The following is a 27981-nucleotide window of genomic DNA, read 5'->3' as shown; positions in this document are numbered from 1 at the left end:
ACTCAGTGATCTGGAGAACGTCTGTATAAACATAATCCGCTCCAGCTGAGATCCTCATTACTCAACCTGCCGCGGTGTGAGCCGACCTTTGCGCTGTGCCCACACAGAGACCAGGAGAAGCTGTGATTCTTTATAAACAGCAGGAGGCAGCGAACTGTCCTCCACCTCCCTGCTGTAAACACCACAGCCATGGTGGGGGTTCGCTTCAGGCCTAATTTGGTTCCATTCTACACTCCGACGGATCGCCAGCGGAAATTATTGGGCTTTTAACGTCATGGTCGAAACCAGATGTTTACATACACCCAATACAAAGATACTGAAGTTAAATCAGAACAAGCTTTTCTTGTTTTAGCTTAGCAGAGTTGGGTAGTAACTAGTTACACGTACTTGTATTTACTTGAGTAACCTTTTAGAAAAAATGTGTGTTAAGGAGGATGCACTAGTTCCACAGGCAGATTATTTCACTTGCTACTAGGAGTGGGAGATATTGCCCAAAAAAATTACATCACCATATATATTTAAAATACCTCAATAATGATCACATATGATATTCCACATTTTCTTTCTTTTTCGTGGGGATGTCGATTTTTTTATATATATACAGATCTGGAATAAGTAAGAGACCACTCATAAAATTATTAGTTTATCTGATTTTACTCTTTATATTAATATGTTTGAGTAAAATGAACATTGTTCTTTTATTCTATGAACTACTGACAGCATTCCAAGCAAAAATTTAGTATTTATTTGCAGAAAAAGATGCAGCGCTTTCATACCTCAAATAATGCAAAGAAAACAAGTTGATATTCATTTAGAAACAACAATAGGGCTGTAGAGATACAATAATCTCATGATACGATACACAATATTCTGCCCACGATACGATATATATTGCGATATTCAGCAAACGATACAATTCACTACACTTTTGCAATTTTCTGAAAGATTTTAGAGGGACAGAGTGATTTTGAATTAATTTAACTGAAAACTCATTAAAAGCACCAACTACACAATACCTGGCTCTGGTTGGACATGAACACAGACTTAAAGTCTATAGCTGGACAAAATGAATCAAAGAAGTGGTGAGAAAACATGTTTCTTTTAATTGAAACAGTACAAACTGTAGCTTACATGCATTTGTAAAGTAAATAAAGTGCACCAAGTACCTGCTCTGAATAGTTTGATACCTTTTGAACCTCGACACTTAACATCTGAAGGAGTCACTCTAAGCCTGATGACCTAATCAGTCTCCCTGCGAAGCAAGCAGTGAGTGAGCAAGGTGACAGTTGGATGTTACAATACTTGCGGATGAATATCGATGTTTTTCCTAGAAAAGAAAATATCGATATATATCGCAATATCGATATTATTACACAGCCCTAAACAACAATCCTGATGTTTTAACTCAGGAAGAATTCAGAAATCAATATTTGGTGGAAAAGCCATCAGGTTTTCAATGGGGTTCAGTTCTGTGGACTCTTCATTTTTTCCAGAGCTCTATATTTTTTACTTTTCATAGCTTAAAATATATTAATTTATATACAAAATACCACAATATGTTAAATGTGTCAAAGAAAATACAAAATAGATAAATTGAAATGTAAACTAAATGGGCTGATAAAAAACAGCCTGAAATCAGCTAACACATGGAAATAAAAATACTTAGATAAACAAATTGTTATGGTTTGATTAATATTAGTTTTACAGGATGTTTAAAAAGTGTTTCTCCCTCATGTTTTTCTTAAATCGCAAACATTATGTGCAAAACTAATAATTTAGCATATGACAGTTTATTTTATCACCCATGTTTTTTTACTGGTATTATCCTGAATGATTTGAAATGGCTCAGCCCCAAAGTAACAAAACATTTTTCTGTATTATGAGTGAAATAATCTGCCAATGGAACTGTTACTTTTTGTCAATATTAGGGAAATATTTCCTTAAAACAACCTCCTGCATCTTGCTGAAAAGCTACTTGCGAGCAAGTTTTGTCTTTTTCCAAGTGCACAAGAAACTAGACCAAAAGTTCTTGGTAAGATTTTGTGTTTTTACAGTGCAGCTGCAGACGACAAGATGTGATGAGAACACAAATGACCTGCAGCTCAGACTGACTGTTGCTCCCAAACGAAGGATTGTTCAGCCTGAAATCTGTGGAATCATTCTTGTCGCCCCTCCATGAGTTTCGTCAGCGTTACTGGAGATCATGTGTTCTCAGTGAAAACGCAACGCAGTTGAAGTAACTGAGCAGAAATCTGAAGAATGCAGCTCTGAACCAATCTGAGGACTTTTCATCATGAACTGAAATCCAAAACTTGTGTGAAACTCTGCGAGGAAGCAAACTCCTCCAGAGCCAATCTGTGATAGTCACCGCCAGGAGCTCGTCTTTACTGAAACCCTCGTGTGTTTCAGTCGGTAATCTGACACCACAGCGACTCTAATCCTCCTCTTTCTGCTACAAGAGCAGCAGACGCCAAGTCCATCACCGCTTTTCTGAAACGAATCTGATGCTTGTCTGACATGAGGTCGTAAACTCCTGCAGAGCGAGACAGACTGTGACTGAGAAGAATTAAAAAAACATTCAAATGACCAAGAAATCCCTGCAGGAAAGATGCAAAGATAACACAGATCTTCAAGTTCTTAGATTTCAACATGGGAAAACAACAAAGGGTTTATGAAACAACTAAAGCTGCAGTATGTAACTTTTATGAAGAATATGTTTTATAGATATTTGTTAAAACTCTCAGCATGTTTTACTCTCCAGTAAAAGTGTTTATCTGCTATCATTGGTGGCTATGCTAACTAGCTACAGCATAAATTTACATACTTCATCTTTAAAGGGATTTATTATGTTTATTATTATTTATTATGTTTTTTATTATGTTTTTATTATGTCTGGTTACTTGCTGCATTTTGCCCATTTTTATGCTTCCATTTAGATTTCTACGGATCTAAATGAGTCGTTTCAAAAACTTACAGAATGTAAAGTCACAACACAGCAGGCAGTAACTGCAGTAAAGCCCACCCTGTTACCTAGCAATCCCAGCTGAGCTCCAGCATATCTGGTCATCTGGTTTTGTTACTGCTTGCACTATACAATGGCTGCTGGAAAACACAAGAGTGTTTTTGCTGTTGACTTACCACCCAGAAACTTGGGGATCAGTGATCGGCCGATGCTTACAAGTGAAGCCGATCTTATTTCCAGATCTTATGTTCCTGAGCAACATAAGATCTAAAAATCAGCCACTGTCCTCTTCTGCTCTGCAGTGAGAGATGTTTGACTGACCAACCAGGTCATGCATTTGAACTTAATAGTCACCTCACTGTTGCCAACTCAGAGACTTTCTACCTACATTTAGCGAGATTTCAGACAAAACAGTTGGCACTGGCCAAAACTGGAATCGGCAGGTCAGGCTTTTTAAAGATCAGCAATTAGCCAGAAAACTGCATTAGGTGCAGCCCTACCAAAACACTTGCTGCATTCTTTCTGGTTGTGCAGGAGGGTCTACTAATGCTTCTCAAGGATGTGTGGTTGTATAACTGTGCATCTGTTTGCATTAACTTCATAACCAAACTGCTGGTAGGGAAGCTGCAGCGTCGTATTTACCACTGTGTTTGTGTCCTTCAGCCTGTGACGACAGACACTGGGGTCCAGACTGCCAGAAGGAGTGTAAGTGTGAGAACGGTGCGCTCTGCGACCCGGTCAGGGGCGTCTGCCAGTGTCCGCCCGGGTTCATCGGACGCCTCTGCGAGGACTCGTGTCCGGCCGGGACCTTTGGGAAGGGTTGCCAGCAGAGGTGCAAGTGTGGCAACGGAGGATCCTGCAACAAAGCAACAGGAGAATGCACATGTCAGAAGGGATTCACCGGGACTTTGTAAGTTCAGCAACACGAGGAAACAGAGAGATGGGAAAATGGAAAACCTGTGTGTGAAAATCAGAGTTCACCCCTCTGAAAAGTCATCAGATGCATGACTGACTTCCAACAAAGGCAGTTTTGTTTCTTTAATGCTCTAAAGCAGTTTTTCAAAATGGAATATAAGTTAAAAGACAAAACACACAATCTCACAAAAAACATGAGTCTTATAATAAATTTATCTGCCGATGGAACTAGAACTTTTTCATCAATATTATGGAAGTATTTAAAACAAGCTCATATATGTAGCTAAAAAGACACATGTAAGTTAGTCTTGCCTTATTTTGAGTGTAATAAGATATTTGCACAAGAAACTAGACCAAAATACTTGTCTAGTATTTGTCTAGACAAGTATTGTCTAACTTTTCCACACTGATTCTACAGTGTAGAAAAAGTGTTTATTGTGTCACAGGAGAAATTCAAGAAAATGTTTTTTGCCATTTTCATCTTTCTGATTGGCTGCCAGTGAAATCTATCAAGTTGGTTTGATCCTGAAGCTGGAAATGGAAAAGGCCGAAGGAACCATCCAGTGGCTCTGCTTGGAGAAACCTGCTGCAAAATATTCCACTGTGGTGGAAAATGTATCTGGTTATATATTCACAGCAGAACTAATGGCCAACTAAAATCACAATAGTGAATAAAACTGAGAAAATGTAACATTTAAATGTTACTTTACATATATTGTAGTATTGTCTGTTTGGAGGCCTCCTCTGTAGAGCACACAGTTGCACGTTAACAACAAACTTAGAGGCACAAATTTCTGTGCATCAGTCAGAAAAATGTTAAAATGCCTTTTTAAACAAGCTGAAGGGATTATTCAACTTTTGAACCATCGGAGAATGAAACTCCATCCGAGACCCTTCAGAGTTCATCAGAAACCCTGAATAAAAGCTTTTATGCTGAGGTTTGGGCTGCAGGGTGGGGCAGTGGTTAGCATTTTAGTTTGCAATAAGAAGGGCTTGGCGTCACCACGTTTCCATAGCAACCACGTAACATAAAGCTGCGGCGTTTTCTAAACATCTGTGGGATTTCAACTAGGACTGGGTTTGATGTGAAACAATGGATGATTGTGTGGAAAAGCTCCTCAGTCCCACGTTAAAGGAAATACCGAAACTTTAACAGCAAAGTCAAATTAAAGACAGAAAATATGAAGTTTATAGTTCAGACGCATTTTTCTAAACATCTGTAAAAACAGAAAAAGGCTCCAAAGACAGAAAGTTACACGTTTTTCAAGAAAATTTATCAGATTAATCTCAACATTTCAGTTTTTTCTCGCAAGTTTTTGACTTTTCAAACTGAAAAATTTCCAAATTGTTTCAAGAAATTTCAGAGATTAATCTTAAAATTTCTGTTTTTTGGGGGGAAATTTTCTCCTCTTTTTCTTCCCAACTATGTTGGCCCTGATACACTGACATAGAAAACAGAAATAATAAATAAAATGCATTAAAAATAATGTTATTTCGCAGTTTCTCTCCCACCACTTATGAAAATAATGTTGAAATATTTCCAGGGCTCAAAATGTATTTCAATTAAAAAACCAAGTGCCATAACTGTTTTTCTCACTAACAATTCTGGTAAACAATGTCACTGAAATAGACTCATACTTCTTATTTGCACATTAATCTGAATTTTAAAGAAACTTTAAAGAGTAACTGCTGTTTTAAACCTACTTGGTGTTGGGGTCACCAAGTTTCCATAGCAACCAGGTAACGCTGAAGAGTTTCCTAAAGGTCACTGTCATGTGCACTTAGTTTTTCTCTCTCAGCGTTTTGTTTGGCTGCACAATAACTGTATGGAAAGTTTATGTTTTTGTGCATTTAAATAAAATTTTTAGTAATTTTTTTAACGTTTGATAAAAGTATCAAATTAAATGAGGTTGTAGTCAGAGGTGGATAAACTACCTAAAGATTTACATAATAGTAAAAATAATACTCCAAAAAGTTTTTTTTTCAAAGAGTTACTCAAGTAAATGTGAATAAATGTAAAAACTGCCAAACAGGGTGTAATCTATTTTTAATACTTTAAATCAAGGCACTTTGTAGCCTCACATAAATCCCCCCTGAACCGCGTTTCTTTTATTTACAGCTATGGAGCCGTTCAGGTTGGATTTGTGGATGTTTTTTCATGTGGAGATCGACTGCCTGCGCTTAAGGTTCAGACTTTAGGCGAGAAATCTTAACATTTCCATTTTCAGAGCTAAAATGAACACAGTCTACTTCCTGATTTGGTATGAGGCATCTTTAAAGCACTCCAAGTATTTCTTCAGGGAGACTCTTTACTCGAGCTTCATTACAGATCGCTTCATTATCTTAACTTTCCCTGTAGGTAAGTCAGACGCGGATCTTTTATGGCTTTAATGAGGGGCTGTTATGCGTTTCTCCAACTTAATTTGGAGATGGAAAGACACCCCGATGGTCTGCTCCATGACTCATCCGTTACGCCCAGTTTTTAGCCGCCCCAGAAGACAAGTAAACAAAACTCTTCCCCACAACGCATTTACAGAGAGAGCCCATCATCCTGCCAGTTTCAAACCTCAGCACCTCTCACTTCAGGGAGGAAAAAGCAGAAACTTGGCAACAGGGAGGATGAGACACAGCCCTGTAGTGAGTTACGAATATTTGAAGTGTCCATTTTACCTCCGGGATGTGTTCACAAAGTTTCATCCAAACGTCCTTAAACGGGCTGATGTGACAGAAAACATGCACTGAAAGCATCAATGGAAGCCGCGTTTCCGTTTCACATGTTCAAAAATCTTTGTCAATATTTCGCTAATGTCGAAAAAACACAATTTAGCAGATGCGGTGTTTAAATTAAATAAGAAAAGACGTAAAAATCCCATATGAATAACTTTGTCCAGGCAAAAAATCATAAAAAACATGCCGCGCCATGATCCTCCAACTACTTCCTGCCGTCTTCTTCTTCGTGGTTTGCATTGACGGCAACATCCGGTTGTTGATCATGTGACTCGTGTGATACGAAAAAAATGTTTTCATTGCAGTTTTGCGAAATAAATCAGTTTCGATACGACTGAAAAACCACTTCATCCTCGGGTCAAATCTTTTAGATCTAAAAACAAGTTTGTTTGTGTTTTAATTGTGGTGTTTCTTTCCGCTAATGTATTTTCGGAATTGTAGTTTGCGCAATTCTATGCGCAGCTTATATAGCTAACGAAACTAATGCAGAATTCCGTCGCAGTTCTGCATTAGAACTGAAAAATTGATCATGTGATTTCCGTAATTTCAATTATAATAATTGAAATTACGGAATTAAACCTGCTTAATGGAAACAGGCCAATTAAAAAAAAAAAAGTATAAATTTTTTTGCTCTAGGATGAGATGTTTTTTTTTTTTTTGTCTGTATCAAAATTAGTGTTCTTCGCAACACTGTAATTAAACATTTTTTAGGATCACACCAGTCATATCAACAACCGGATGTTACTACTGGTGAAGAAGATGACGACAGGAAGTGGTAGGAGGATGATGCATGTTTTCTTCAGTGATTTATTGTGTGAAGATACTTATTAACGTGTGATTTTAATCCCCTTTCTTATTTAATTGAAACACCACAATTTGAAATTGTGATTTTCCTACATTAGCAGAAATTCAACAAAGTTTTCTCTCTCCTAATTGACATTGATTCAGAGAATCAGCACTTCAACATTTGTACTCATGGTTTCAAAAGACGAGACACAAACACTGACTTTATTCCTCAGGAATGTCCCCAACCTGTTTTAGCCAGATCATGCATTGACTGTCTGTCTCCGTCTCTCTGTCACTCCTGCAGCTGTGCGAAGACGTGTAAAGGCTCATGCCAGCCGAGATGCCCCTGCCAGAACGAGGGCCGCTGCAAGGGCAACGGGGTCTGCGCCTGCCTGGCTGGGTGGACGGTACGTTCCCATCATCCCACTGTGATCGATAATCCAGATTGTGCGGATAAAAGGTCTGGATTGTGTCCTGTAACACCAGCTTGCATCTAATATCCAGTATTGTTTGGCAGGGTGCGATCTGCACGGAACAATGTCCAGAGGGAAGGTTTGGAAAAAACTGCTCCGAGGAGTGTGTTTGCCATAACGGCGCTAAATGTGACCCTTTAACTGGACGCTGCCAGTGTAGAGAGGGTTTCACTGGCAACAGGTGGGTTTGGAGAAAAGTCTGGGACGTTTTTAGACGACACTGCACGAAGCTATAGACGTCTTGGCATTTCAGACAGTCACATCAGGGGTCCCTCAAGGCTCTATTCTCATATCCTTTTTATTTAAACTCCATATAATTCCTCTAGCTCAGATTGCACCATATAGAGAAGAATCACAGCTTTACATTTAGACGTTTCCACAGAACTACAGAGTAAAAAACAAGGTTAAGAACTACAGAGCATGTCTGACTCTGATTTGTAACTATGGACTAAGAGCACAATTTTAGCAGACTTGTAAAATAAGGTCATAATCACGTGTTTGTTCAAGAATACCTTTTTAAAATCGTATTGTTTTTTTAAGGCACTGAATGATATTTGGCCTAATTCAGGTTTAACCAGGCAGCATTTAGTTTTGAAAGTTGGGCATTTTCGAAAGTTCAAATTTCTTGACATTTGTAAACTCAGAAATTTAGAAGTTATTTTCTTGAAAATTTCAGGGATTATTCTCAAAATTTCTTTCTAGCAATTTTTGGACAATTGGAACACTGAAATTTCCTACTTTTTTCTAGAAAATTTCTTGCATTAATCTCAAAATTTCAGAATTTCTTTCTTGCGAATTTTCAACTTATCAAACTAAGAAATGTCCAAGAGATTGTGCATGCAGAACTAAACCTTCAGCTTGTTTTTTCTGGAGATCAGCAGGATCCATCTGTTTCGTCCTTCAGGTGTAACGAGGAGTGCACCGCAGGTACCTATGGCCAGGACTGTAAAGGTGTGTGCAACTGTGCAAACGGCGCGCGCTGCTTCAACATCGACGGCAGCTGTTTCTGTGAGCCCGGATTCAGCGGGCCGCAGTGCAGGAACCGGATGTGTGGACCTGGGAACTATGGCATGCACTGCGAACACAAGTGTCTCTGTGAGGAGAAACACACTCTGAGGTGGGAATGATAGCTGAACGTCAGTCTAACAGTCGCCATGTTCAGCAAATTATTTTTATGAATATCTTTAACATGATAACGGCACAAATGAAGCTTTTTGCTGCACAGACATTTGACACCGATCTTCTTAGATTTGAAGAAGGTGGTGCAACAACTTCACTCGGGTGATTGTTCACTGAACAGACGCCACTAAGACACGAGTGTTTATGATATTGAGCTTATAACTGGTAAAAACTAAAAAATAAAACTAGAGGTTTGTTTTTCTGCTGCTGCAGCATTTTAAATGATTTTCAAATGATTAATTTCTTTCTGGGCTGTTGCCATGTCTTCAGATGGTAGAAAGGTTTCTGCCTTTCATGTTTTGACATCTAAATTGTTAAAAATGAATTGATTTGTGTTAGTGGGCCAAACGGCACCCAACAGCGACCTTTGACCTCCTGCAGTGATTGGAGGAAACTGTTTTTGTCCGTCTGCAGCTGCCACCCCATGAAAGGCGAATGCACGTGCCAGCCGGGCTGGGCGGGTCTGTTCTGCAACGAGACGTGTCCTCACGGTTTCTACGGCGACGGCTGCATGGAGCCGTGTCTGTGTGTGAACGGAGGCGTGTGCGACAGCGCCACGGGACGATGCCACTGCTCCCCTGGATTCACGGTGATCCACATAGCGCCTTATTTTAAATTGATTTCTAATTGTTAATTTCTCCCCTGACTTCTGGCATTTATTTTTATTTTATTTTTTACATCTTCAGGGCGTTCACTGTGAGAGTCCTTGTAAAACCGGCACCTACGGGAAGAACTGCTCCCTGGAATGCTCCTGCGAAAACTTTATCGACTGCTCACCGGTTGACGGGACGTGTTTCTGCAAAGAGGGTAAGAAACTGTCAGGAAACATGTAACGGTTCAGAAACGTCCATGCTGCCATTTTTAACCGTTCCTGCTGCACCTGCAGGCTGGCAAGGGCCAGACTGCTCCGTCCCCTGCGCTGACGGCACCTGGGGCCCTGGGTGCAACGCCACCTGTCGCTGCACCAACGGGGCCAAATGTGACCCCGCAGACGGATCGTGCAAATGCTCAGCTGGATGGCAGGGGGCGCTCTGTGACCAGCCGTGTGGTGTAAGGCCTTTATTTCTTCACCAAAATGAGAATTTAATATGTAAGAGCCGAGTGGAATAATGAAGTTATCATTAGAAATCCTTCAGGAAGAATGCAGGAAAATCTAAATATGGTGGATAGATGAACTGATCATCGATGATGTGAGCTGTGTTTACGAAAATAAATTTGTTTAAAGGAAAACAAGTTCTTGCTTTTTGAAAAAAATAAGTTTTTGAATTAGGATGAGGTGGGTTTTTATGGCCACATAGAAATTGGCATGTTAAGGCGGCTGTACATACAAAAATAAGGAGTAAATTTACTCCAAAAAAAAGTAATAAATTTTGAAATCTAAGAAATTTTCTTGAAAAAAAAGACAAAAATCTGCAGAAAAATAATGCTGAAATGTTCAGATTAACGTCAGAAATTTTCTAGAAATTTTTGAGTTCAAGTGTCAAAAATTTTTAGTTTGAGCAATTCCAAAAAATTCCTAAAGTCGAAAAGATTTAACTTTATGAGTTCAGAAAATTTTCAAATTTTTCAAAAAAGAAAAAAATCCTGACGTTAATCTCAGAATATCAGAGATTTTGTCCAGCAAATTTAAAACTTTTGTAGCTCAAAAATTTCCATACTTTTCCTAGAAATTTTCTGATATTAATCTAAAAAAGTTTTTTGAGGAAATGTTCTCCTCTTTTTTTAAGCTGTCTTATGGTGCAGATCTGATCATTAAACTGCTTGATAAAAGAATCAAGTAGCTGAACATGGCCTAGTCAAATCCAGACATTAAAACTGATGTCTGTAAACTTCAGTGATTTAGATCTAGTTTTTCCACTCTTCTTGTTCATTTAAAACATTAAACAGTGATTGAGTTGGAAAAACTGCAGTTTTGCCTGAAATTAGGCGAGATGCAATGGGTTCAGTAAAAGTTCAAATTTACCTCTTACCTCTCTGCACTGGAGCCACGGCTCAGGTCCAAACAAACCAATTCACTAAAAGGAAGAGAAATGTCATGTTAATGTCAGGCAGAGTTTGGTTTGCTGATGTTTTTAAAGAGAGCAGTGCATCGATCACAGAGACGTTACAGGACATGTTTACTGTGGTTTCTGTTTGCATTAATCTGGGTTTTGGACTCGCTGCGTTCCTGCCGTCAGCGTGCCAGGCCGACAGGCTGCGCGCCCGGCCCGCCGCGCCAGCGCAGCGCTTTGTCTGACCCCACAGCGGAGAGAATCCCCTGATGACTGTCTGCCCGCTGGCTCTCGTTCTGCATGCAGATGGGCTCGTTCGGGCCGGGCTGCCTGAAGAAGTGCGACTGTATCCACGGCAGCGGTTGCCAGGCGACCAGCGGGAAGTGCCACTGTCTGCCAGGTTGGACGGGTAAGTGACGACGTCCTGCCACCGCTGCCAGGTTGGCTCTGGCTGCACAGGACGGGTCCAAGAGGACGGACAGAGCCACAGGTTTTAACTGGCCCAGCCGGATTTGACAACACGGCACGGCTGAATTAAAGGAGCACACTGCAAAAAACTAAACTCTAGATTCTAGTGTCTAAAAGAAACTGACTTACAAGTAACTCTTGAGTTTTAAGTCAATAATTCCTTAATATTGGAAAAGCAGCATTCAGCTTCTATCCACCACAAATCTGGAACAAACTTCCAGAAAACAGCTAAAACCTCACCTGGTTAGAGCTGCTTTGAACCGTGATAAATGGAACATTAACCAGAATGTTCAGTGTGTATTGATTATTTTTATTATTTTGATAATGGCATTGGAAGACAGAAAAAAGGGAGTAAATTTGTGCCAAAAAACAAATCAGATAATATCTGACATTTGGTAGAAAAGACTCTTTTCTGAGCTAGAATGGTTGCAAATATGGGAGGAAAAAACTCAGAAATTTTGTTGGAATATTTAGATGTTTGCATGTTTATGTAGGTATTCTTGGACTGGAAAATTTCTGTATAAATGTCACAGATTTTAGGTTTTTTTTATTTTTCCTTTCGCTGTTTTTTTTTGTTGTTGTTTTTCTTAATTGTCCTGGCAGAATAATGACATTAACACATTGTTCTTTTGTTTTTTTATAGCCCCTATAAAAATAAATAATCTTGAAATTATTTTTAAATGCCTCTAAAACCTGGTAATTACCAGATAATTTATAAGGTAGAACAATAAGGCAGGGTGTAATTTCTATTTTCCCTTCATGCATTCATCTCCTTTTCTCTTCATATTTGAAGAACAGTGAATGGATGAAAGTCAGAATTATTTTGGTTTAAAGCTGCAGTATGTGCCTTTTATTAAAAATGAACATACTTGTTAAAATTATCATTATGTGGTGGCAGAATAATGAAAAACAATCTGAAAAAAAAATCTCTCCCTGTGCTAATTAGAAACAACCAACCAGAGCCAGGAGGAGGGTCTTAGCGCTGTCAATCACTCTCATGCTCACACCCTCCTGCCTGTTCTCTGCTAAGCTAAAGCTGTTTCACCCCAACATAGCCTGCCATGAATGCTAACGCTAGTTAGCATGGCCACTGATGACGGCAGATAAACAGTTTTCTGGAACAGCAGATTTCCTTTTTTTTTAAATTTTCTTTTATACTTCAACAGCAGGATAATCATTTAACACTGGAATTGGAAGACATTTTGAATTATTAGATTATTATCATGTAATGAGAATAACTGAGCATAACATCAGGCAGCCGTCTGCCCACATCTTATGGTGTTTGTTTGTCCCAACTCGCCCTTTTTTTGAAAGACAATTTTGTTTCCAGATTCATTAATTTCATTTATTGTTTCTGTTGGTTTTTTTATTTTAATTTTGGATATTTAATATGTTTTTTAATTCTGGTGTTAAATGTTTATTAGAATTTAAAGTTTATTGATCTCTGAAAATGTGTTTTTGCATCATTATATTACTTGAAAAAGGTCCCAAAACAACAATATTATTGTTTATTGTTTATCACAATAACTTCTGGGACAATTTGTCATCCAGTTAATTTGTTATTGGCCCAGTTACCACATGGTGACAGTTTTAACAAATATGGGGAAAATATATTTTTGTAAATGTTGAACACAGCAGCTTTATGTTTTCTGGTTTGTAACTGTGGGATTATTTGCCTCCCAGGGCCGCACTGCAGTGATCCATGTCCGGAGGGCCTGTGGGGCCCCCACTGCAACCACTCCTGCTCGGACCACTGTCCCAACAGCGACACGTGTCTGAGGAAAACCGGGGAGTGTGTGTGCCGGCCCGGCTACTGGGGCGCCGCCTGCCAGAACAGTGAGTCCGGCTCCGACCCACGGCGTGACGGACGGCCGCTCCGCTTGCTGCAGTTCTCTTCCTGTGTTTCAGATTCGTCTGAGCGGGTGGGCAGCGTCATGGTCCCTCTGCCCCCGGGGGAGAGGGAGTCGTGGGGCGCCATCGGCGGCATCGTGGTGCTGGTCCTGCTGGTGGTGATGCTGCTGGCTCTGCTGCTGCTCTTCCGGCGCCGGCAGAAGGACAAGCAGAACAACACGCCCACCGTCTCCTTCTCCACCAGCCGCACCGTCAACTCCGAATACGCCGTCCCAGGTCTGAACCGAAACGTCGCCGCAAACAGTTCACCTCCTCCCTGCACCGGCCACAGATCCTGGGCTCAACGTTACCTCTGGAACCTTCAGATGAAACAGGAGAATGATGCAAAATTTACCTAAAAAACCTCAGAAATGTTGAGAATAATCTCAGAAATTTTCTAGAAGAAACATTAAAATTTCTGAGCTCAAAAAGTCAAATATTAGCAAGAAAAAAACTCAAATATTTTGTGATTAATTTTGTGATTTTTTTGGAGAAAAACCATTAAAATTTTTGATTTTGAAAAGTCAAGTATTTGCTAGGAAAAAATAATCTCAACAATGTTCTAAAACACAAGGACACTTCTGAGCTCCCAAAGTTGAAAATTTACAAGAAAAAAACTAAAATTTTGAGATTAGTCTCAGAAATTTTCTAGAAAAAAGAAAGAAAAATGAAAAGTTTTAAAAGTTGAAAATTTCTAGAAAATGTCTGAAATTACTCTCAAAATATCTGATTTTTGTGAAAGAAATTTGCTCTTTGTTTCTATCTTTATTGGCCCTGAAAGGCTGCCGTACCATTATGAGTGACGCCATGTTTGTTTTCCCTGCAGATGTTCCCCACAGCTACCATCATTACTACTCCAACCCCAGCTACCACACGCTGAGCCAGAACCGGCCGCCGCTGCCGCACCTCCCCAACAACCACGACCGCATCATCAAGGTGGAGCGCCACTCGTTCTCGCCCCCTGCTGGACGCCTTTCAGGGTTCTGATTGGTTCCTGTTTGTGTCCCGCAGAACACCAACAATCAGCTGTTCTGCAGCGTGAAGAACGCGGCCAGGGAGCGGCGCGGCCTGTTCGGGGTCGAGACCAACGCCACTCTGCCTGCAGACTGGAAGCATCACGAGAGCCGCAAAGGTTCAGGTCCGTCCAGCTCAGAGATAACTTCCCTGAACTCGGAGCCAGAACCGCAGAGCATTCTGGGAGATGTAGGCAGAAGAAAAGCTTTAGCAGGTCAACCGCCTGAGTGAAGTCAGTCTTCAACCTGATTCAAATAAGTTGTGAAGCGAAAAAGAAATTTAAAACAAAGATTCCAGAGGTCATCAGAGGTCATCTTTAATATATTCAAAGCAAAAGCTGCACTTTGTTGTTTTTTGCTGCACAAACCAACGCAAACGTAGTCCAGTTGACTGACAGCAACTGTCTGATTTGGTTAATGTGGGGGCCTGGTTGACCTTTCATGACCTCTGGAAACATTTATTATTATCTTTAAATGAAAAGTTTGACATCAGTTTTGAAATATTTGAAGAAGATGGAGGAGTTCAACTTCACCCAGGTTGTTCTCTCTCACTGCTAGCTAAGCTAAGCTAGGTTGGTGCAATCAACTAACTGACTCACTCTTTGGTTACCTAGCAACTCTCTCACTCTTTGGTTACCTAGCAACAAGTTGCGCAGCAGCAGTTTCAGGTTTCACTGCACTGCCTCCTGACTGCTTAAAAATAAAAAAAACGTTACACAATGAAAACTGGATAAAACAGAAAAGATTACACCATCAGTTTAGCAATATTTCAGATATTTAAAAAAACTAATCTGTAATTATCGATATTGACTGATATGAAATGTTTATATTGTGAGGCGTTTTCAGCCATATGATCCTTCCTGTCTGATTTATTAAACCTTCACTTTACGTCTGATTGCTGCTGATTGGAAACAAAAACTTTTATCCTTAATCTGTCTGAAGTTTTCCCTCTTATTCCACTTTATCACCAGCCACATATTTCCTAATCTAGACCTGATATCAGGCCATAAACACCCAGAACTTCATAAAAGCTGATTGGCAGCAGAATCCACCCACCTGCTGTTGATTTTAACAGCCTTTCTGCTTTGTATTAGCCTGACACAGACCAACTGAATGAAAGTGTTTCTGTTGCGGTTTACAGGAGCATTTGGCATCGACCGGAGCTACAGCTACAGCGCCAGCCTCGGAAAATATTACAACAAAGGTAGTTTATCATCGCACTTTCTCTGCTTCCCCCTCCTGCTGCCTGCAGCCTCAATCATTACCGGTTTATGAGAGCCGGATAAGACGTGTCAAAAAGCATAAAGAGGAACATCGAACTGCACTAAACACGTTTATTTATCTCTTTAAACCTGGATGGAATAACTCAACGGTTCCCGCTTCGCTTTATTCTGTATCGATATGCTGAATGTTTTTTGTATTTCAGACTTTAACTGTTAGATGTTCTGAAGCTCAGGATTGTTTTTTGCTTGATGAATTAATTTTTAACCTGTGGTTGTTTGACTACAACAGTGAAGGGCCACTGTAGAAACATAAACACAGTACATTTTCATCAAAAGAACTCTGAAACTTTAAAATTAATCTTGGAAAAATGTCCTAGAAAAAAAAATTGGAAATTCAAAAAGTTGAAAATTTTCAACTTTAAAGTCTTTTTTTCTGAGATTAATCTCAAAATGTCAGATTTATTTCTAGAAGATTTTCAACTTTTCAAGCTCAGAAACTTTCTGAGATTAATTTGAATATTTTATAATTTTTTTTAAATAAAATCATCTTATGTTAAAACCCAGAAAATTTGCAAAAATAATGGTTGCCATGGAGATTAAATAATTTCTCAAACATGCAGAATCAAGGCAGCACTTCATGTTGCTCATGTTGGTGAGGGAATAGCTTAACATGATGTTTCAAAACGTGATTTTTTTGTTGTTTTACAGTTTTATCTTTGGTTTTGTGTGAAACACTTTGGGCCACCTTGTGTTTAAATGGTGCTTTATAAATAAACCTTCCTGCCTCGGCTCATTAAAAACATTTAATGACCTGAGCGGTTAAAGTGGACGGGTCTTGGCGACCGGTTTAACCTCCACTGACTTTCCTTCGTCCCGCCTGTGAGCAGAGCTGAAGGACTTGGTGGCGGCGAGCAGCAGCTCTCTGAACAGCGAGAACCCGTACGCCACCATCAAGGACCTGCCCGGCCCGCCGTTCTGTCCCCCGGAGAGCAGCTACATGGAGATGAAGGCGGCCGTGCCTCGAGAGCGAGCGTACACCGAGATCAGCCCGCCGCCGTTCAGCATGGCCACGCTGCGCAGAGGTGAGGTCCATCTCTAGAGGTTCCCACAAAAAACATGAACATTTAGGAGTTTCAAAAGAAAAGACATTTACAGAAAAAACTCTAAATTTTGAGATCAACCTCACACTTTCAGAAAACACTTTAAATTCAAAAAAGAGGTAGCAATTTAAGAAATTCTCCAGAAAAAGCATATGTCAGAATTTGAAAAGTCAAAGTTTCTTGGAAGAAAACTCAGAAATGTTGAGATTAGTCCGAGAAAATTTCTAGAAATCTTGGAAATTTATGAGTTTCAAAAGCCCAAAAATTGATCAAAATAGCCCAAAATTTTGAGATTAATCTCACAAATTGTGCAGAAAAAAACCCTTGAAATTTCAGAGTTTCAGTGTCAGAAATGTTTTATTTTGTTAGGTTTTCTGATGTATTAAACCTCTCCTCCTGCTGTTGTATCAGAGCGGCAGAGCTCCCTGGGTCACGCCCCTCATGACGACCCCCAGAGCCACTACGACCTCCCCGTGAACAGCCACATCCCGGGACACTACGACCTGCCTCCGGTGCGCCGGCCGCCCTCCCCCCGGCCCGCCCCGCGCAGAGCGCTGCAGTGAGAGCCGGAGAGGCACCGCGGCCCCACCCTCCTCCCTGAGGCCCCACCCTCCTCCCTGAGGGCCCATGTTAGAAGAGCAGACTGTTTGTTCTTCACCTACAAACTCAGTAAGGTCCTGTTTGAGGGCAGCACTGCCCCCCGGTGGCCATCAGATGGTACTGCTGCCACCAGGACTGAAGAACCAGGAAAGCTGGTGACATCGGAGGAGCTTTACTGCGACGTGATTTCAGCTTTCATTTTGCTTTTCTGACTCCATTAAAGTAGAAAACATTAAAAAAAAAATAAATAAAAAATGCAGCCGGCAGCTTCTCACAAACTCTAAAGTTTCTGAAAATGTCATGAAAGCCAAAGAAAAGCTTCAATCTCCAGGAATATTGGGCCCAGAATGTGGATGAAAAACTCTGTACATATGGAAGTAAATACAGCCTCACCACAAGTTTTCTATCACCAGAGGGACCTTGTAAATAAACCCTCTCCCGGGTTGCAAATCATGGTTATTTGGTGTCATGCAGTATTTAAAGCTGTAGTAAGTAACAAATATATAAAAAATATTTTACACATTTGTTAAAACTGTCATCATGTCATGAGAGTTTGATATGAGACAGATAATCTGAAGGCAGAGGAGCTCAGTTTCTTCACAGATTGTCTCACATCATGGTGAGACATGGTGAGACAATCTGTGTGACATAGTGACAGTTTCAATAAATATTTAAAATATATTTTGTATAAGTTATATGCCGTATTTTCCGCACTGCAAGGCGCACCGGATTATAAGGCGCATAGAATAGACGCTACAGTAGAGGCTGAAGTTACGTTATGCATCCACTAGATGGAGCTGCACTAAAGTGAATATCAACAAAACAGTCCAACTCCGGTCTGCGAGGAGAGCCCTCCTGGGCCAGGGCGTGGCCAGACGATGGTCACCCTTCTCCGTTCGCGCACAGCATGTTCCTGGAGAACATGGTGCTAAATGACCTATTAGAGGCCCCGCAGACGACCTGATTCTAGACGGTCAGTAGGTAGATAGGTCAGTCAAACTGTATTAACAAACCAGCGTTCTGACAACTATCCCAGCATGCACCGCACGCTTCTTCTTCTACAGACGAAAATGAAGTCGCCGCTTGCTTACCGTACTTACTTGACCTGTTGTGGCTCAATATTGGTCCACATATAAGGTGCACCGGATTATAAGGCGCACTGTCGGCTTTTGAGGAAATTGAAGGTTTTTAGGTGTGCCTTATAGTGCGGAAAATACGGTACCTTTAATATCAATTTTAAAAGTCAACGCTCAGTTTTCATGTCGTTTCCTTCAGTGGTTCTTGCTGCAGCGCCCCCACAGGCGAGGAGGGGAAAGTGCAGTATGAAAGTGAACCAGAGCAGCTGAAAATGTACCAAATGTTTTCTTTTTGGTTCCCAACCGAACCGAGTCTAGCAGACCGTCAGCTTGAAGCTGATCCCAGTTTGTTGATTTCATTTTCTCAAACCTTTTTGGAGAACCAACCCCAGATCCTCAGTGCAGTTCAGACTTTCTGAACTCAACATTTTACTGTTTGAGTTATGAGCCTTGTGACGCCATTCATCATGCTGGATAATCACCAAACTCTTGATGGATTTTTATTTTTTTTTTATTTTTTGAAGAAGAAGTTGCTCTACCTTTAACTTTTGATCAAACTCAACCTTGGGAGGAAGTCTTCCTCAGAAAAGAACCAAACATGGATTGCAGACATTGACTTTTCCACCCTTGACAGCTCATTTTCAGAATCTTTTCCGTCCTTAACGGAGCAGAAACAAGTTTTCACCCGTCTGTCTGCAGATCTGCTGCAAATGCTGAGCAAGCTCTGCTCTGGTGGCAACATGAATGACTCTTCAGCTCAGATTCTCAACTTGAACTTCTTGAGGATCCAGAAACTTTCCTCCAGCTGCAGAGTTATCATCACTGTTTTAATGCAAACAGAAATAAACGACAAACACACCAGCAACCTGCTAATTAGATGCACACGTTTCCAGCTGAACTCTTCCTGAATGGAGTTGGATTCATTTAGTGTCAAGTGAAAATAGCTTCATTAAACGTTTAATGGTGGCGCGTTTTGCAATTACAAGACATTTTCTCAACCTGAAGCTGTAAAGGTCACGGATTCAAGCCTGGAGCTTCTCCTGCATCCATTAAATGTTTAATGTCATTTTCTCAACAAATTAACTTTCACCAGGTTCATAACTGATGAATATTACAGAGCAGGTGTGTTACCTACTGTGATCGGTTAAACAAACTGTTTTTGTAAGAGTTCACACTTCAAATATTTTACTGACTCAAACGATTGGGAGAAATGTACAAAAACTGACTTTAAACCTGCACATTTCCGTCTTTTCTTTTCATAAATGACTTAACATTCTCAGAGCAGTCAAACATTTTCAGGATTTTAACACTTTAAATGCCAGTGTCAGATTTTATTCATTACAAAAAAAGTCCTGAATGTCAAATTAGCAACAAAATGCATTTAACTGCATTTTGTAATCAAAACTTCATTGATTTCCATTATTACAAAAATCTCTGTCACACTGCAAAAACAAAATCTAAAGTATTTGTTTAGTTTCTACTGCAAATAATTTAATACACTTGAATTAAGACAAATAGTAACTTATCAGGAAAACAGGCTTGTTTCAAGTCCACAGTTCTTGATTATAGATGAAAAAAAATTAGATTGTTACACTTAAAATGGGAAAAATGTGTCGAGTGAAAAAATGTCAGCGTAATTAGGACTTTATATTGAATTGACTTCAAACAAGCTGAAAAATTAGTTAAGTTAGTTTTATTCCATGCGAGAAACTAGAACCAAAATACTTAAGATTTTATGTTTTGTTTAGTTCAGTGTTGCATTTTGAAGTGGCGACATTAGAAATGAAACGCCTGCCTTTCTGCAGTGATCATGGATGTGTAACCACCAGGGGGCGCCAGAAGTTTGTGAATATTCAGTCTTTTTCATAAAGTTTTCCACAGAGCAGATCTGACATCTTCAATTAAAAACTATTTCTCCGATTCCACCTGAATGTACTTTGTGTTGTAAATATTTTTTAAACATGTAATCTTGTATTTCTGAATGTAACTGTGGGTACATATATGTGTTTGTATGATGCAAATAAAAACGTTCGCACTTTTTCAGCTGTTGTGATAAATTGGAGGAAAAGAAAATATTGGGAAAAATAGCTTTTATTTGGCTTCATTTTAGAAAAAAAAATACAATTACAAGTCAAAGCATGGCGTTTTCTTTCTAACCATTATTCCACTTTAAAGGGAGGAAAAACTTTGACATGAACAGATTTGGGTAAAATTTGAGACGTTTAAACAGGATGAACATCTCTTCTGTCTGAAAAAATGATAACTTCTCAATAAATCATCTGAACATAAAAACATGGTCAAAACTAGATCTTTGCTCTTTCAAATGGAGGTCATGGGGTGTTTTTAGAAGGTCGCTGAGGCACTTTATGGTTTTAAAAATATTTTTGGCCTGAATGACAAATCAGACAAAAAAAAAAAAAAAAATCCATCAAGTATTTTCTGTGCTGACAAACTAACATGGAGTATAAATGCATAAAGCTGCCTAACTACAGTACAAATCTACCTGCTTTGCATACATGCTGCAGACCTCTAAAAGCAGCGCATAAAGTCCAAAATCCCAAAAATATTTCTAAAGATGCAGAGTTCAACTGGAACAAAGAAAAGAAAGAAGCCCTTGTGACCAGTTTTACGGAGCGACGCAAACCGAGGAAGAGGAGGAGGAGGAAGGCTGACCGTCACAAGACCGAAGAATCATGTGAGCAGAAAGTTTTTCCTCTGAAGGCAAATTTAACTGCTGCCTCCAGTGGCCTCCTGTTGTCCTATTCAAATGAATCCAGGAAAGAAAATTAATATTCTCATATTAGAATCACTCGAAATTAAACATCCAGAATGAAAACTGGTTCCACTGGGTTCACATGCAGCCCAGCGATGGGAAGGACTGGATCTAAAGGGACTGTGGCATGTTGAGAACAGAAGGAAAAGTGACACCAGGCAGTTTGTGGAGCATCCGACAGTCAGACAGCGGCTTATAGCTGCAGTACGCAACTTTTATTAAAAAAAAAGGTTTTTTTTGTTGTTTTTTTACATTGTTGAGACGATAAAAGAACATCTGTGAAAAATATTTTAGCTCTTCTGCTTTCTCCCAGTGCTACCTGCAGAAACTCAGGCAAAAACAACCTATCAGAGCCAGGAGGCGGGACTTAGTGCTGTCAATCACTCAGTTTACCACAACTTAGCCCGCAAAGAATGCTAACGCTAGTTAGCAGAAAAAGTTTTTCTGTAACAGTGAATTGTTTTTCCCACCATTAGCACATTGAGCAGCATACATGAGGATGATTGACGGTGCCAAGACCCGCCTCCTGGCTCTGATTGGTTGGTTTTGACCGAAGCGGTGGATTTCTTCAGAGCGTAATGGCACCACTGGGAAGAACTAGATTTTTTTTTTTTTTTTTTTTTTTTTTACAGATTATCTGTCTCATATTAAACTGTAAAGATGTGGCGATATTTTTATTAAATATGGAAAGAACGTATTTTAGTAAAAGTTGCGTACTACAGCTTTAAGTGGAGTTTGATCGGGTCGCGTTGTGGGTTTGAATGCAGGTGAACTGTTGTAACGTGGAGCCCAAAGATTTCACAATAACTTTGGGTTTTTGTTGGAAGGAAAACTGCCAACATCAGCGAGATGCCACCAGCCAGCCTCCTTTAAGCTGCAGTCCTCCAGGGTTTCCTCCACTTCCTGACCTTCCCTCCCTGTCTGGACTGTCGGATGCTCCTGCTGCTGCCTGATCAGCGCTTGTGGACCAGCTGAACCACGCTGTGCTTAGAAAGAGGAAAAAGGGAGTAAAATTAAGCAAAACATACGAGCTCAACTTTTTCTATAAACCAAGCCATCTTCTATAGATGCTCTAAACTAGAAGCTGAACTTTATCTGTGCAAGCAAGCTTAATTTCATAATTTCCACGCACCACAGCTGCACGACTACGTCGCCTAAAGGAAATATACAAGATGTTTGTTTAAAAACCTGAGCCAACAGTCTTTTTCTTTGGAGGATATTTCCTGTTGCATATACACACAGAAACGATGCTGTTCCAGCAAACAAAGTGTAAACAGAAGTCTTCCAACAGCATGATTATTAAAGCTCTGGGGTTTGTTCGCCAGCTGTGTGTTCAGCGGCGGCAGGGAAAGCCCGGACTGGACCGGAGCAGACCGGAGCGGAGCAGACCGGAGCGGAGCAGACCGGAGCGGAGTGTGCAGACAGAGCTGAGGCCAAAATAAGACATGCAGGAAAAAATGAATTCAACAAGAGGAAATCTGAACATCCTGAGCCCATCCCCCAAAACCGTGAAGCAGATCCAACCTGCACATTAATCTGGATACAAAAAAGAAACAATCGTATAAAAAAATAAAAAAGAGATCCTGTTGGTAGAAAAGGATCCTGCTCTGTGGTGCGTTCAGATGAGGTGCTCTTTGGTTTTTACATGACGGAGCAGTTCTCCGGCTTCATGCCACCCTAAAGGACAAAATGACAAAAAATTTAAAATAAATACGTTTCCTCCTGAAACGTTGTGCTTATATTTTAATGTGTTGGGTGTTTTTTCTTACAGGACATTTCTGAATGAGTCTTTGACCGTGAATGATCAGAAAAAGGTTATAGGCTTTTGGCAGTTTTGTGTAAATACATGTTTTAGCACTTTCAATTTAATAATGCTCAATTTTACACAGCTAACAAAGTGTCGCTTCATTTGGGCTCAAAATGAAAGATTTACTTTGTGTCTTTCAGGGAAAAACTGAATTATTTCATCCAGAAATGGCCCATAGCCTTTCCCTCAGGGAGAGGTCAGAGTGACTGCTGTATGCAGCAGACAGAAAGGCTTTGTGTCTTTCTGTAGCTGCTTTCAGCTTCACTTTATTAATTAGATCATTAAGCTTAAGCTTCAATTTTTAAAATCGACCAGATTAAATAGATTCTTTTGCACCAGAATTTTATTTATTGTGAAAAGATAAGAGAAGCTACAGCAGCATCACAGCTAAAACACTAAATCTTACCAACTATTTCTGTTACTTTCTAGTGCAAATGTCTTAGTCCACTGGAAATGAGACAAAACTAACCTTTAAGTCACTTTTCATAAAGATATGGGGACTTGGTTTAAGTTAATAATTGTTTAATGCTGATGGAAAAAATACTAGTTCTATTATTTAACAGAATTATTTAACACATTTTCTATATGTTGTTATAAGTGACATAATATTAAATGATTAATGACTTACAAGCATCGCCTGTATCTTACTGAAAACTTTAACACTGATGAAAAATTGCTAGTTCTAATGGTAGATTATTTCACTAAAGACATTTTTCCCATGTTATCTGTGAAATAATCTGCCAGTTTAACCATTATTTCTTTATTTTGACCTATTAAGGAAACATTTTCTTAAAAGTAGTTCCTGTATCTTGCTGAAAGTTTTAAATTGGTTTCATCTTATTTCAAGTGTACTAAGATATTTGCTTTAGAAGCTAAAGGAAAATACTCCAAGATTTTGTGTTTTTGCTGTGATTCTGTTAGATTTCCCTCAGATGTTTTACAGACAGAATCTAAAATAAAAACACAAAGTTACATAAATGACAATTTCATCAGTTAATGGGTTTAATTGAAGTGAGGAATATTGTTGCATTATTAAAATATTGAATTTACTTTGATTTTGTTAAAAAAAAAAACTCTGCAGTGACTGAGTGCTTCTGCTTTTTTCTGGCTTATTGAAACCGGTTCTGGTTCTGCTGGTTGACCAGTAGAACTGGGCGGTACCTGTCTGGGATCGTTGGTTCCCATGAAGGAGGACTGTCCGATGAGGCCGTCCAACCCGCCGGAGCGTTCCGACGTCTGGCCGCAAGAGTCGCAGATGACCGTGCGGCTGCGCAGGTTGTACTCATTCTCTGCACCGCTGGTGCTGTGGGCTCCCTGTAGGGGGCGCCAAACAACAAACATGACCATCATTTACCTTTTGGACGTTACAGTTCAACAGGATTAAATGACCAACGAGCGTCTTCAGGGATAATTTGTTTGCATCAATGTTTATATTTTCCAATATTTAAATACTGCAGCTTGGTTATTAGATAATTTATAGTTTTTCTACTTTCAGATGAATAAGTGACATTTCTCTGCATAATAAAATGAATCAGAATAGTTTTCTTTTAAAACCGAGTTGTTTAAAGTTTATCGCTACTTTTTTAGGGAACTTTTGACAGTGACTGTGTCACAGCAGTTAGTCCCACAAAGAAATACTGATTTTGAAAAACATTCCAATCATATAAAGAAGTCCGAGTTTCATCACTAAACCGCATCTTATTACATCTGCATTTAATTATATTTCAAATTTATTGATGCTTTTCATTGAACAAGACATGGAAAAAAATAGTAAAAGTAACAATCCAGACAACACGGACAGTTTAAAAAAAAGAATTAACTGGATTTTATTATAACGATACATTAGAATAATATAAGAAATTTAGAATGTTACATGATTAACAATACAATAAGTACTAACCCAGCTGCATCAGTACAGAAAATATACACCAAGACATTAACATCTGAATGATACAGCTGAAAACTTAAGTGTTTCATATCAGTCAATATCAATAATTATTGATTAGCTTTTTGTTTTAAATATGACCAAACTGGTGGTCTCAATATGACTCAATTTTTCCTGTTTTAAACTGTTTTCACTCAGAACTGTTTTTAAGCAGTTATGAGGTAAACTGTTGCTGTGCAAGTTACTTAGTTGTTGCTAGGTAACCAGAGACTGCACGAGTTGCTAGGCAACGAAAGTGTGAGTGAGTTGGTTGATTCCATCAATCTCTTAACTAGCCTGGAAAGCTAAAGTCTCTCCTCTGCCTACATTTCCCAGAATGCTGTGCGGTCCTGGATCAGAGTTCAGTGTATATTCTGTCAGATGTATTATTTATTGATATTGGTTACGTGTTTATTGTGATATATTTTGTTGATTTATTGTCCAGCCCAATAATGAATCCAGTCAGGGAAACACGGCTGCTCCTCATTTTAAACCAAATGTTAGAGAGGAAGAGTTTACCATGTCATCATCATCGTCGTCCTGGAACAAGGTGCGTGTCACTTTCCTGGAGGCCATTTCCTGTTGAAGGATCAAAGAGAAAATGGTTCAGTTTTTGAAACCAACAGAAACTGAATAAAATGTTGGATCTGGACCGACCTCTCCAGCGGCGTTGATGAGCGTGGTCTGCAGGAGGTCGCCGCTGCCCCAGGACGCCTGGCTCTTCCACACCAGATCAGTGGGCGGGTTGTGGGTTCCACCACCAGAGGCCGCCCAGATCTGCACAGTTCAGACCCATTTAACCACAGCTCGGTTTAAAGGGACAGTACCTGTGTTTTCCAGGTGGTGCCATTTTATAGCATAACCCGAGTAACTATGTCACCTTCAGTTATTATAAAAATGCTATATGTATCAAATATGACCTAAAAGAAGTTTGAGTTAATAATTTAATGCCTTGAAATTGGACCTCTGTCTCTTTGAAAGCGCCTGCTCTTTCAATGACTTTAGGAAGTCATTACAACATGGCTCTTCTATTAACCCTTTAACATCAGTTTTACCAGCGTTGCACTGAGAAGCAGCTCCACTAGGTGTTTGCTAATTGCTGCTGGCTAGTCTGAAGGAGTTTAACTAGTCTGGGAGGAGCCGCGCCTTGAGGGGAGAGCTGAATGGTTGCTATGGAGATTAAGGGATTTCTCAAACATTAATGAAATCCATTTCTGATGACTTAACATAATAACATGAAGCTCAGAAAAGCTTAATGTAATTCTTAAATACGTTTGTTTTATCTTATATTGTTTAATATTTTACTAATTTTGAGTTTGAGAAACAAGAATTACAATAAGCTCATACTATAATGCATCTGGTAAATTATTCCATTTTGTACAGTACTTCCCCTTTAACAGAACAAAAACCAACCAAGCCGGGCGTTGGACTCACCGTCACGGTGGATCCGGCCTTCAGGGTGAATTTGCTGGGGAACTTGTAGATGATCGGACTGCCGCTGCCGACTTGCCTCTTCAGCTGCCAGTTGCCCAGCGATTGATCCTGGAGGGAGTGAAAATGTTAATCATCTCGTCAGTTTGGTGTAATTCTCAGAGACTGTAAAGTCTGAGAGCAGCTTGTTACCTCGTCCGCCTTGTTGCTCAGACGGATGAACTTGCCCTCCAGGTCGACCTCGTCCACGGTGATGCGTCCGCTGGCGGAGGCCTGCTGGCTGATGCGGGTCTTGGTGATGGTGCCGCCCACCATGCTGGACGTCTCGCTGTCGTTGTCATTCAGGCGGCGCTTCTTGCTGGCGCTGGACGAAGTGCGGCTGCTGGAGGCGGCGGCGGCTGCTGCAGCAGCAGAGGAGGATGCGGAGGAGAGGAGCAGGCGGCTGGTGTGGCCCGACCCGGAGGACCGGGTCACTGTGACCTTAGTGGAGGAGGGGCTGGGGGAGAGGCGGAGCCTGGCGGAGAGAAGGAGTACAACAAAAACAGCTTAGAGATCCTTCAACTGATCGTTTACAGAACACGAAGGAAACTGTCGCTTCGCCTTGTTGCCGGATGAACTTCCTGACTGAGCAAATTCATCCGGCATTTATCTGGAAAAACTGATTCAGGGGAAGCTAAATGCGCCAAATATTTTCAAAGTCAGCAAAAGAGCTAAGCTAAAATTTAGCTCTGCTATTAGCAGAGTAGCAGAAGTGTACCACCAGTGTGCATCGCTAACCAGTGGCTAACGGGTAGGAGTGGGTGACACAGACTCAAAGTAGCCAAGTATGCTAAACATTTTCAAAGTTAGCAAAAGTGCTAAAGCGCTGAGCAAAAAATTAGGAGTTTTTAAAGAGACAGAGGCCCAATTTCTAGGCATTAAATCAGGATGCATAATTTCTTTTAAGTCATTTTTGATGCAACTAAAGGTAAGAGTTACTTGATTATGCTATAAAATGGCACCATGTCTGGAAAATCTACTGGTATTACTGCACAGGCCCACCAAACTGAATCCAAGCCTCAGTTTGGCAGCATCAGAGCTCATCTTCTCGCCAACTCCTCCTTAGAAACACGTCCATGTTTGGTCGACCTTCAGCTCACCTCTCCTCCTCTCCTTCCAGCAGCTTCCTGTACGCGTTGATCTCCATGTCCAGGGCCAGCTTGATGTCAAGCAGCTCCTGGTACTCGTCCAGCTGCTGTTGCATCCGGGCCCGGATCTCGGCCATGTCGCGGTCCTTGTCCTCCAGGCGGCGCCGCATCATGTCGCGCTCCCGCGCCATGGACTCCTCCAGCTCCCGGACTCTGGCCTCGCTGGCCGCCAGCTGCCAGAGACACGAGGGTCGGTCAGAGGAAACGCACCGCCGACGGGCCCATTATCGGACCCGAGGAGTCACATGACTCATCGAGAGTCACATGATCGTTCTGCACCGATATTCATCAGGGAATTGAACCGTTTTTCACCCGATATAACGGTCATCAAATGAGACAAAATACATTATGAAGTATTTAAACTACGTCTCCTGCAGCAGCAATTACTGGTATGCAACATTAAATGACCATTAAAAAAAAAAAAAAGGAGAATTCATTTAATCCCCTCCTGCATCT

The 27981-nt window shown here is 40.3% G+C and overlaps 2 protein-coding genes across 3 annotated transcripts in view; one reads left to right on the top strand and one right to left on the bottom strand.

Moving 5' to 3' along the window:
• Nucleotides 1-17560, top strand: part of pear1 (platelet endothelial aggregation receptor 1) — a 55998-nt gene extending 38438 nt beyond the window's left edge. Inside the window, exons 6-20 of the mRNA XM_007570569.2 lie at nucleotides 3626-3872; nucleotides 7695-7797; nucleotides 7908-8044; nucleotides 8768-8980; nucleotides 9457-9631; nucleotides 9729-9849; nucleotides 9929-10092; nucleotides 11340-11442; nucleotides 13185-13337; nucleotides 13410-13628; nucleotides 14218-14327; nucleotides 14403-14529; nucleotides 15546-15608; nucleotides 16515-16709; nucleotides 17139-17560. Coding sequence (XP_007570631.1) covers nucleotides 3626-3872; nucleotides 7695-7797; nucleotides 7908-8044; nucleotides 8768-8980; nucleotides 9457-9631; nucleotides 9729-9849; nucleotides 9929-10092; nucleotides 11340-11442; nucleotides 13185-13337; nucleotides 13410-13628; nucleotides 14218-14327; nucleotides 14403-14529; nucleotides 15546-15608; nucleotides 16515-16709; nucleotides 17139-17290 — 2282 coding nt within the window. The 3' untranslated portion in view covers nucleotides 17291-17560. The remainder of the gene's footprint in view (nucleotides 1-3625; nucleotides 3873-7694; nucleotides 7798-7907; nucleotides 8045-8767; nucleotides 8981-9456; nucleotides 9632-9728; nucleotides 9850-9928; nucleotides 10093-11339; nucleotides 11443-13184; nucleotides 13338-13409; nucleotides 13629-14217; nucleotides 14328-14402; nucleotides 14530-15545; nucleotides 15609-16514; nucleotides 16710-17138) is intronic.
• Nucleotides 17561-20477: 2917 nt separating this feature from the next.
• The window catches only part of LOC103150820 (lamin-A), a 44272-nt gene continuing 36768 nt past the window's right edge, over nucleotides 20478-27981 (bottom strand). For both annotated transcript variants that reach the window (XM_007570567.2, XM_007570568.2), the window contains exons 7-13: nucleotides 27478-27698; nucleotides 26531-26852; nucleotides 26342-26449; nucleotides 25565-25684; nucleotides 25427-25486; nucleotides 24145-24297; nucleotides 20478-22853 (exon numbers count right to left, since the gene is read on the bottom strand). In XM_007570567.2, the coding sequence (XP_007570629.1) occupies nucleotides 22818-22853; nucleotides 24145-24297; nucleotides 25427-25486; nucleotides 25565-25684; nucleotides 26342-26449; nucleotides 26531-26852; nucleotides 27478-27698 (1020 nt within the window). In that variant the 3' untranslated portion in view covers nucleotides 20478-22817. The remainder of the gene's footprint in view (nucleotides 22854-24144; nucleotides 24298-25426; nucleotides 25487-25564; nucleotides 25685-26341; nucleotides 26450-26530; nucleotides 26853-27477; nucleotides 27699-27981) is intronic.

Source organism: Poecilia formosa, unplaced genomic scaffold (assembly GCF_000485575.1).
Source record: "Poecilia formosa unplaced genomic scaffold, Poecilia_formosa-5.1.2 Scaffold263, whole genome shotgun sequence".
Classification (NCBI taxonomy): Eukaryota; Metazoa; Chordata; class Actinopteri; order Cyprinodontiformes; family Poeciliidae; genus Poecilia; species Poecilia formosa.
The sequence above is the reverse complement of the archived record's forward strand: the minus strand, read 5'-3'. Positions and strand labels throughout refer to the sequence as shown.